Source organism: Myotis brandtii, unplaced genomic scaffold, assembly GCF_000412655.1.
Source record: "Myotis brandtii unplaced genomic scaffold, ASM41265v1 scaffold1003, whole genome shotgun sequence".
NCBI classification, from domain to species: Eukaryota; Metazoa; Chordata; class Mammalia; order Chiroptera; family Vespertilionidae; genus Myotis; species Myotis brandtii.
Window position 1 is genome coordinate 102,720 of NW_005353340.1, and position 10,982 is coordinate 113,701.

Below are 10,982 nucleotides of genomic sequence, written 5' to 3' on the forward strand. Positions count from 1 at the left end.
CCCATAAAACAAAGAAAGAATTTCCGGAGGATGAGGCCCAGAAATCAGGATTTTATAAAGATTCCCAGGTGATTCTAATGTGCAGCCAAGGTTGAGAACCACTGCTCTAAAGGGAAGTGGAAATGAGACATGAAGGATGCCATCCACTTTGCCCCAGAGGACGGGTAGCAGCTGCCTTTTGTTCACTGTGAAGGAAACCGCCTCGGTGACAAGCTCCCTCCCGGGATCTCAGGGCTTCCCCTCTGGCTTCGGTCACGGTTCTGCTGTGCAGGAGGAGGGGCGTGGGCTGCGCTGCAGGCTTTATGAGGAAAGTGTTGCACGCACAAGTCGGGTGTTTAGTTACCACAGCGTAAAACTGGAAAGGGAAGGCCTGCTTCTAATTCCAGTCCTGCCGCTTGCTGGGGGTGAATGGGACTTGTCACTCGCCTGGTCTGTCTGGGCCCTGTTTTCTCATCTCTGAAGTGGGAACACGGGCATTGGCCTTGCAGGATGAGGAGTCTGGCGTGTGGACCCCGGGCTGCGGGGCCCGGCCTGGGCGGACATTGGTTAGCACAGGTGTCCTGGTGAATCTAGACCCGTCGTTTAGGGCCAGGCAGCCGCGGAGATGAGGAGAGACAGGGTGTTTGAGCTTTCCCCGGGCAAAGCCCCCACGCTGTCAGGAGATTGGGTCCAATTCCAGAGGGAAACTGGGTTGGTGACTCCAGGCCGAGGAGACCAGCCCAGCGCACTATGCGTCCGCGCTGTCGGGGGCCAGTTCTTGGGCCTTGTGTCACCAGCACTCCTGTCTTCCAGCTCTGGATGAGAGCCGCGGACAACGTGGAGCAATCCCTCTTCTCCCACCTCCTGGAAATCCTCCGGTCGCCAAGGTAGGCTGGGCTTCGGCCGCTGGACGTTAGAAGCCAGGGTTTCTCACCAGAAAAGGGACTGAGAGGGCAGGGCACGCCCACACGGCCCTCCCTCGCTCTCTCTCTCTCTCTCTCTCTCTCTCTCTCTCAGTGCTTGTCCCCTGAGGCAGTGCGTCCGGCTTAGAGGGCTCAGGCTTCTGTAACAAAACTGCCGAGGATGGTGGCTTATAAACAGCGGAATCTATTCCTCCCAGGCTGGAGGCTGAGGGTCTGCCCCTGAGGCAGCGCGTCCGGCTTAGAGGGCTCAGGCTTCTGTAACAAAACTGCCGAGGATGGTGGCTTATAAACAGCGGAATCTATTCCTCCCAGGCTGGAGGCTGAGGGTCTGGTGAGGACCGGCCTCCAATGTGGAGGTGGCTCTCTTCTCACTGTCTGCACCGTGGGAGGGGCAGGGAAGGTCACTGGGGTCTCTCGTGAGAGCACTAATCCCATCAGGAGCATCACCTTCACGACCTATTCCCCTCCCAAAGCCCACTGCTGAGGGGTAGGTTTCCACATAAGAATTTAGGGGAATAACAAGCAACAGCAACAGAGAGCCCTAGCGAGTTTGGCTCAGTGGGTGGAGCTTTGGCCCTCAGACTGAAGGGTCCTGGATTCGATTCCGGTCAAGGGCATGCACCTCCGTTGCAGGCTCCATCCCCAGCCCTGGTCAGGGTGAGTGTGGGAAGCAACCAAGTGATGTGTCTCTCTCACATCAATGTTTCTCTCTCTGTGTCTCTACTCCTCTCTTCCGTTTTTTCAAAAAAATCAGTGGAAAAATATCCTGGGGTGAGGATTAACCAAAAAAACCCCACAACAACACAATTTGGGGGTCACAAACATACAGTCTATAGCAGCACCTTCCCCGAGGCTCACACATGTGGGCATGTGTGTCTCCCCTGCAGGTTTGGGGGCCTCAGAAGCAGCTTCCTGGCTCTGGTTTCAGGGCTCAGTGTGGCCAGCAGAAGGGACACACCTCTCCCACCCTCTCTCCCGGGTGTCTCCCGCCAGTCCCCTCGGAGGCAGGGCATTTGGGGCCCTTTGGTTGTAAGTGGCAGAACCACACTCCAACCAACTCAGGGAAGGAAGAGAGAGAGGAAAGGGTGGGAGGAAGTGGAGAAAGGAATTCATTGCTCATACAGTAGAAAGGGACCAAGCTCCCCTGGGGCTGGCGCCACTCACACCGCTTTAATCTGAGGTCTGTCCCCATCTAGTCTCTGCTTTCTTCCTCTGTCCTTTCCGCGGTCTCTGTGGCAGGGCTGCAGGCACCTCAGGGCACCTCCTGTGCTCAGCACAGCCCAGCAAGTGCTGCTTGGTCCCTCACAGGCCAGAGCAGGACTGCAATGTCCGGGGAGTGGAGGGGAGTTAGGAAGGAGTGGCTCCCGAAGAAACCCAGTGGCTGTGCGCTGTGATCAGGATAAGGGAGGAGGGAGGCAGGGGGCAACGTGTCCCCATTGCATTTCATGGGCTTCTGGGGCTGCAAGGGGAGAGGGGAAGGAGGCCCTCCGGGCAGCAGGGGAGAGGAAATGCAGAAAAAGCTCAGGAAAGATGGGAGGGGGAGGGGGCAGTGCTCACAAGCAACAGACACACAGACTGGGCTGGCTCTGCCTCTCGAGTGTCAGGGTGTCAGGGACCCAGTGTGGCAGATGTTAGAGCCAAAAGGCACTTCCCGAAGGAGCATTCCACCCATTTCACCTCCCTCCACCTTTGCTTCCTTCCCATTTTCCACGTTCTCTCTGTGCCTGTTGTTTTCTAAGAGGTGGGCGTGCACCCTGGAGCTGTTTTCTGGGGGGGAGGGGGAGAGGGAGGGGAGTAGAATTTATTGGAAAGAGCATGTGATGAACTTGAGGAGGGGCCGAGGGTGCTTGAATTCTGCCTCGTTGCCCCTGACTGCCGAGGAGTGCTCACCCACTGTGTGGCTTGGGGCAGGAAGAGCGCCCACCAGCCGGCTCGCCAGGCCAGGCCTGGGTGTGGGGTGCTCAGGGTCACACTCCAGTGGCTGTCTTTGCTCTGAGTTCGTCTGGCGGCATTGGAGTCGAGGGTCACAGAGCACGCCGGCCTGGAAAACCTTTTCAGCAGAAACACAGAAAGCTTTCACCACCTCTCTCCCGGGCTCGCAGGGAAGGCCCCCGGAGCGCTGGCGTGGCCCACCAGGCACAGCTGATACCCAGGCTCGTCTTCCTCTTCAATGAGCCGGGCCTCGCCCCCTCCAGGATCCCCACCATCATCGCCATCCTGGGCTGGCAGCTGAGGGGCCACTTCAGTGTCCAGGACTTGCTCAGGTACTGCGCCCAGCTGCCAGGGCAAGGGCAGGGCTCGGGCTGGTTTACCAGAGGCTGTAGGCCCAGCCCTCCCCTGACCACACTCACCCCAGCCTCCCTCCCCTTCAGTGCAGGGCGGGTTCCAGGTCTCTGTTGAGAGGAGGGTGCATATGCAAGACCCCAGCAGGGCTGTGGGCGCCCCGCTCCCCGGTGCTGACACACCTGTCGTGCCAGGAATTCAGACTTTCTAAGGGCACAGCCATCACCACTGGCTGAGGTCTCAGTGCGCCTGCCCTTTGCAGACTTTCTAAACAGCCCAGCCCATGACATTTAACCTCGTCCATCTTCACCGCCACCTGCTCTGTTGACCTGGCAGCCCCAAGTTAACTGCTCTGATGAATCCTGACAGACAGTAGAAGTCTCTGGAAATATTGCATTAACCACAGAATAGCGTGCTCCCCTCAAACCCTGCCTTGCAGCAGCATTGGGGTGTTCTGTGTAGGAAACCTTCACGTGTGTTCAGCAACAGGAGCCCGACTGAGCCTGTCCTTCTCTCTGTTAAGGATCGCGCTGTTCGTGGTGTACACCCTCCAGCCCGCCTCGGTGGATGAGCGGCAGATCTTCGCGGACAGGGCCCTGGAGCCCTCGGGGCCTGGTGAGGAGACCGCTCCAGCCACCAGCCCGAGAGCCACACGTGCTGGGCCAGGTGTAGAGGGCAGGGTTGAGACAAAGGAGGGAAGGCACCGGGGTTGAGGGTTGTTCCCAAATAGGGGCCTGTGAGGTCACAGTGTTATGATTAGGGTCACACATCAAGTTGAACTGCATATTCCCTCTTTCTGGCCTGGAATGGTTTCCAGATAACACGCAGTTTTCTGTAGCCCAGCGGGGGCCTCAGGCCCAGCCATGCCTGCCTCCCGGTGGCCCCCCTGCGCCAAGGCCCGCTCCCGCACTTGGAAGCCCTGTGGGGCCCAATCGCAGTGGCCGCCTGCTGTCCATGCTGCCTGTGTGCGGCTCCCTCCCAGGGATGTCTGCCCTGCCCTGTGCCCGCTGCACTAGCCATTCCCAGTCCCTCTGAGCCACCTGGTCACCTTGTGCTTCTAAAGCCCGGGCTCCTCTGTGCACAGGCTGGGCTGTATCTCTGAGTGTCACCCCACCAGGCCCAGAGCAGCAGCTGTCGTGTTCCGTGTCCCCTCTGCTGGGGCCGGTGTGAGGGAGCAGGCACTGCGCTCTGTCCTGGCCCTCCAGGTGTACTGTCTGGCTCGGGAGCTTCAAACCCATGTGCCATTTTAATGACTTGAAATGAAGTGCAGTTAAAAAGTCCATCCCTCAGTCCCACCGGCCACAGTCCCAGGGCTTGATAACCACAGGAGGCTGGTGGCTACTGCATGGACAGGGCTGGTGCAAAAGATTCGCCTGGCCAGCGCTGCTCAATCTAAACAAGTTCTCTCTTCTCCTAGATCTAGACTGAAAAGTAGGCATTACCATTTCCATTTTGCAGATGAGGAAACTGAGGCTCAGATATTAGGGCCTTAATAAGAACGTGGACCAGAACCCAAATAGAGGGGGATCTGACGCCAAGTCTTCCACAGCTTCCACAGTTCCATCGCTACAGCGTGGTGTCTGTGCCCACAGTGGCTGAAAAATAAACGGCCAACCTAGGGAGTGAATGAATGGAAAATGGGCCAACAGTGAGGATACTTAGTCAGCTGCCCTTCATTCAGAATCTTTTGTAAGAATATCATCTGTTGAGACAGTGTTAACCTGTGCCTTGGGGCTTTAATAACACCTAGAAGTACAGCTCCTTTCCCCACTGGGTCTGTAACCTCTTGCTATTCCTCAAGCTCTATTTTTACCGCAGCATCGGCGTGCCAAAGCCTCGCCAGGGAGCTGCTGGAGAGCAGGGCCCAAGGTGGAGAACCAGGGTCTGCACCCGCTACCCCCAATGCCTCGCTAGACCCGGCCATTTAGATGCTCAAGAAACATTGCAGCCCATGATAATTAAAGAATTCTTCTTCTGTAAGATAGATTTTTAAGGAGTGTGTGTGTGTGATGGGAGCTGCTGGAGAGCAGGGCCCGAGGTGGAGAACCAGGGTCTGCACCCACTACCCCCAATGCCTCGTTAGACCCGGCCGTTTAGATGCTCAAGAAACATTGCAGCCCATGATAATTAAAGAATTCCTCTTCTGCAAGATACATTTTAAGGAGTGTGTGTGTGTGTGAAAGAAGGGAGATGGAAAACATCTCTAGTTAGAGGCAACGTTAAGAACATTTTCTGAAAATATTTTAAAAGCATTGTATTGAAGTCTAGAATTGAATGACAAAATTTGGAGTCCCCTCCATGGCCTAATGCCTGAATGAAATAAGCATTTGGAGACTGTGATGGCTTACTGCAGAAAATAAGTCTCTTTACATCCGTTCCCTCTCAAATCTAAATGGCCTCTTTTGTAGCTGGAAGCCAAACATCTGGAAAGACAATCTGGCTCAGAAACCAGCTGCTGGAGATGCTGCTCGGTGTAGTGTCTTCCTCCCAACTTCATCTGTCCTCTGAGTAAGTAGCTCCAGGAAGCGCGACTTGGCATTAGGTTGCCTCGTACAGGGCGCGGTGTTAAAACCTTTCCTTAATGAAAAGTTTAGTATCTCAGAGTCAGCTGTCTGCAGTGTGTTTTCTGCACTAGTCAGAAAGAAAATTATAGTCCCGCCACCCGATAAAGCAGACCTTGCCCTAAGATATTCCAATGAAAATGTTTAATGGGCATAGTAACTCAAAACAGATTTGGTATAATTACAATAAACTCCTTTTGTCACCATTGCTCCAGTGTAATTGTTATTGTTTTGGCAGTTGTGACAATTACTAATTTTGATGTCCTTTATTTGGCAGACAATAGAATGGAGAAATGGTTAGTCTAAATAACATCTATCAAGGAAAAGGCTTGCCAAATTCTTCTGCTCTTTACTGTTAGTTACCTAGTTATTTTCCCAAGTTGGAAAAAGAAGTATCTGCCTTCAATCAACTTTCAAAATGATGTATAATCATAAAATCCCATCCTTTCTCCCACTGATTGCTTTACCTCCAACCCTGGAGTCATTTATTTAACAGTCATTTGGTGAGCACCTACTATGTGCCAGACACTGTGCCTTGATGTGAGGGTGTGGTGCTGAGCATGTCAGCCCAGATCCTTGCTCTTTCCAAATTGATATTTTAGTGTTTATGTATGTTTGGGGGAGCAGTGGGGGTTACTCCTCAGTAAAAACGCTTTGCAGATAGTGCTTAAAAATTTGCCAGCCCATAAGTATTTACATTGCTAGAATTAAAACACGGTGGAACTGGGGAACTTGGAGATGAGCTAGTCTAAACCCTTCCTTCCCCTTATGTTTGAAAAGGAAATGTAGTGTATTGCTTAGCATCTGGGCTCATATGTTAGACCCCCTGGGTTCAAATCCCAGTTCTGTTCCCAGAGACTTTGGGGAGGTAACTCAAGACCTCAATGCCTCTCTTCTACTCGTCTATGTAAAGATAAAAATAGTACTTGCTGTAGATGGAAATTAACATGTGGGTAGCCTGGAGTGTGGTGCCTAGGATACTGTAAATACTCCATAAGCAAACTTCTATCATCACCAACACCACCATCATTATCAGCACCACCAGCACCAACCTCATTCTTATCATCCTCATCACCACCATCACCATCACCACCAGCACCACCATCATCCTCATCACCATCATCACCATCACTCTCATCACCATCACTCTCATCACCATCACCCTCATCCTCATCACCATCGCTCTCATCACCATCACTCTCATCCTCACCATCATCCTCATCACCCTCACCCTCACCATCACCCTCATCCTCACCATCATCCTCATCACCATCAACCTCACCTCATCACCATCACCACCAGCATCACCAGCATCCTCATCCTCATTACCATCACCATCATCCTCATCCTCATCCTCATCACCATCACAATCCTCATCCTCATCACCCTCACCCTCATCCTCATTACCCTCACACTCACCATCATCCTCATCACTATCGCCATCACCTCATCACCATCACCACCAGCATCACCAGCATCCTCATCCTCATTACCATCACCATCATCCTCATCCTCATCCTCATCACCATCACAATCCTCATCCTCATCACCCTCACCCTCATCCTCATCACCATCACCATCACTATCACTATCACCATCATTGAGGATATAACCAGAGCACATCAAGAGTTCTGCTAAAGTCATGCAGTTAGTTAGTTCAGAGACAGGCTAGAAGACAGAGCAGTCTGTTGGTTCCTAGCCCGGTGGCCACACCCTCACCATGCCTAGTCTGGCAGCTGATGCTGAGAACACTGTCTGGGACAGGCAGACCTTCCCTGGCTCCCAGGAGGCCAGGTCTTTGCTGAGCCATTGCCTCTAGGGTTGCTGCCCATCTCCCTGCTCCCCAGTTCCCTCTAGCAAGTCTGTATTAGCCAGACTCATCATTTTAAAATCATTTTTTGACCTGATAGTAAATCATGTAATTTTTTTTGGCCTAAACTGATAAAGATGCAGACACTTCGAACAATTCAGTTTAGATTAGTTTTGACCAGTGTATTTCAAAAGGGAGGTAAATAACCATTTCTGTTTTATGTGACTACTAGAGGCCCAGTGCACATTGAAAGGAAATTAATTAGAAGGTGGCTGGCAAGGCGGGACTGGGTGAGATGGGCTGGACATGCCCTGGAGCCAACCTCCTGTGGTCCCTCCCCAGCCTGCCGCACCTTAGGTGGTGCCAGGGCTCGAAGGGAGTCTGCAGAGTGAGCCGGGTCCCGGGTTCCTCTGGCAGGTGGCGGGTCCCTCGGCCTGGCCTGCAGGGATTGGGCCAAAACCAGCAGTCCGACATCCCCTGAGGGGTTCCGGAGTGCAAGAGGCCACTTTGCAAAGTTGCTCTCGCTTGGCAGCTCCTGCGCTGAGCGTGTGCCCCCTGGTGGTCAGTGCACGTCATACTACCGGCCAGTTGGCAGGTCGCTTAGCCTTTTATATATAGAGATATTGCTGTAATTAGAAGGATGGCCATCAGACACTGCATGAGTGTGAATATCAGTGGAGTACAGCTCCCCCTGGGCCTGCAGGCTTCACATCTATTGATACATAGTTGCCAATTGCTTTGAAAACCTTTGACCAATTTACACGTCAGCCATTCATAGACAAATTCAACCACTTTGCAGCAACTCTGCCAGCGTTTATTTTACCGTTCCTTGAAAATGCGATCTGTGTCTTGCTACGTGGTATTGAGATGCTAATCCTAATTTGCCTTCCTAGGTGACTAGTGAGGCCGGATGTTGTTCATCGTCTCTGGACATGACGCTTGCATTTGTTGGTCTCCTAGGACAATGGAGGAGGTGTTCCTGAGCCTGGGGCCCGGCTGGTTTCTGCTGCTCCTGCAGGGCCACCTGCACCCCAGCACCACTGTGCTGGGCCTGAAGCTGCTGCTGCACTTTCTGTCGAGCCCCGCCCTGCGCGAGCGCTTTAAGGACGGCTTGCCTGCGGGATCCTGGGTGGAACGTTGCGCAGAAGGCGCGGACATCCTGATGGGTGCGCATGTCAGGAACAGGGAAAGGATCCTGTGGAGCGTTGTCTGTGCCCCTGTGTGATGGCGTGTATTCCGAACCGCATTTCTGGGGGGAGTGGGTGGCAGGGGATTCCCTGGTGTGCCAGTCCCCACCGTGGCCAGAAGCAATTGCATTGTTCTCAGTGGCATTGTGTGCCCCTTCGGATCCATAGATAACCTGAAGAGCCACCCTCCTGCGCCCGACCAGGGCCCCTGCCTGCTTCCTGGATTCCGGGTCTTGAATGACTTTCTGGCCCACCACGTTCACATTCCGGAAGTCTACCTCATCGTGTCCGCCTTCTTCCTCCAGACGCCACTCACAGAGCTGACGGGTGGACCCAAAGTAGGTCCTTGGGGCCCCCAGGGATGGAGTGACACACTGGGTTTTCTGCTGCCACATGACCAAGGCAGTTCCCTCAGACTCTCCATTAGCTCGCTCCAATTCTTCCCGCTTCCACTGTCCTGACCCATTCTCTCCCCGGCTGCCACACCCCTTGGCTGGCTCTTCAGATACCCTTGACCTCCTTCACCTCTACCCCATCCTCCTCCTAGCAGCTCTCCGTTCTCATCAGTCCACTGGTGAATTGTTCTCCTTTGGGCACAGCTAGAGAAATCCATGCTGAAAGCGGGGGAGGGGGAGGCCAATTGCTGCCGCCTTAGATCAGAGCCTGTCATGCCTTCACCTTAGGGGTGCCCCTGGTACTCCCCGGTATTCGAATACAAACTTTCCATGTGCCGAGTCTCCTGCCCCACAGCTGCCCAGCTCCCTCCCTGCCGCCCTCATGCTAGCATCCTCCTGAGTCACCTCCAAGCAAGGCAGCTGCCTTGTGCTTTCCCAGCCTGTGCCTTTAATGAGCTCGCCCTCCCAGGTCACCTGCCTCACCCCCTCCAGGGGGAGCCGTCCTGCCAGTGCCTCAGCATCCTCTGCCTTATGTGGCACGGACACATTTACACGTCCGCCTCTCTCTTTAGGCGCTGAGCGCCTGGACAACAGACCTGCCTTTACTCACCTTCTTGGGTACCTGACAAATAGCAGCATCAGAAATTGTCTCTTGGTCTTAACTGAGTTGAGTTGAACTGCCCTGAATTGAAATGGCGAGCAGTCATAGCTTTGCAAACAGAAGGCTGATCTAAATCTTGATTTATAATAATAGTGGCACAAAGCCCATCACCACAGCAGGGTCTGCACGCTGTGCTAAGTTCACAAAACCCTGCCTTGTCATCACTCCAAGGATGTGTCCAGGGAACAACTGCTGCTGGGTGTCAGGAGCCTTGGGAGATATTTGCCTCACCTGGTATTTATGACCACCCCGTGGGGCTGATAGTGCAATTTTTATTTCACGGAGAGGGAAACGAAGGTGCAAGGGCTGGAATGGCTTCTGCAAGCCCGTTAAAGAGGCGGAGTCAGGCCTGCCTGCAAGGATCCTGACCTTCCCCTGAACTGGAGCCCTCACGCGCCTTCTCTAGTCTCATTGCAAAGAACCAGTGACCTTGACTGGACAGTATTTGTGGTGTCAGACTGAAGAGCTAAACTCGGCACAAGTGGCTAACGGGGTCTTCAGTACCTTCTTGGACATGCGTGTTTCCCTCAGGCTCCGAGCGGCTGAAACTCCCCCAGCGGCCGCCGCCGAGGGGTTTGCTGTCCGTCTTTCTGAACGGGGCCCATGGGACACTCCGTGCACTGGCGGGCGTCTCTGCAGCCCTCCCTCCTCTTTCAGGACAGCCTGGACGCCACGCTGCAGGGGCTCCTGCGGGCGCACCGCGCAGAGGAAGTCCTCCGGGCCGGGCTGTGCATGGAGGGGGCCCTGCTGCTCCTGAGGATGCTGAAGGCCACCATGAGCCGGGTGAGCCCCTTCCCCACATGCCGTGATGGGGGGCGGGTTGAGGGGGGCAGACAAGGTTGGAGGGATAATTCTTATGGAGTTATCCCAACAGGGTCCAAGTGATGGCAGCCATTAGAAGTGTTATGCAGAATCCTTGATAGAAGGGGCAAGGCGGCTCTGGGATAACTCAGGTGCACAATGAGAACCAGCCGAAATGTTTTCAGTGCAGTGCAGCCACTCTCGCCAAAAGCCTTTTATTTCCCACTTGCGTAGTCCTTTGACTTTCTTCCCTGGGGGATGCGTGCGTTCATCAAAGCGAACGTTTCTGGGTAACATTTTCCGTCAGGAGCTGCGGGGCCCTGTGGCGGGGAGACGGGCCTCTACCCTCAAGGAGCTCACCTCTGTCTGCCCGGCCTCCTCG

The 10,982-nt window shown here is 54.1% G+C and overlaps 1 protein-coding gene across 1 annotated transcript in view; it reads left to right on the forward strand.

The window, feature by feature from the left end:
• WDFY4 (WDFY family member 4) overlaps positions 1–10,982 on the forward strand; it is a gene marked incomplete at its 5' end in the record, with an annotated part of 236,672 nt that overhangs the window by 97,393 nt on the left and 128,297 nt on the right. Inside the window, 7 exons of the mRNA XM_014534916.1 lie at positions 793–866; positions 3,005–3,166; positions 3,709–3,800; positions 5,594–5,693; positions 8,517–8,722; positions 8,912–9,081; positions 10,457–10,582. Of these exons, the coding sequence (XP_014390402.1) occupies positions 793–866; positions 3,005–3,166; positions 3,709–3,800; positions 5,594–5,693; positions 8,517–8,722; positions 8,912–9,081; positions 10,457–10,582 (930 nt within the window). The remainder of the gene's footprint in view (positions 1–792; positions 867–3,004; positions 3,167–3,708; positions 3,801–5,593; positions 5,694–8,516; positions 8,723–8,911; positions 9,082–10,456; positions 10,583–10,982) is intronic.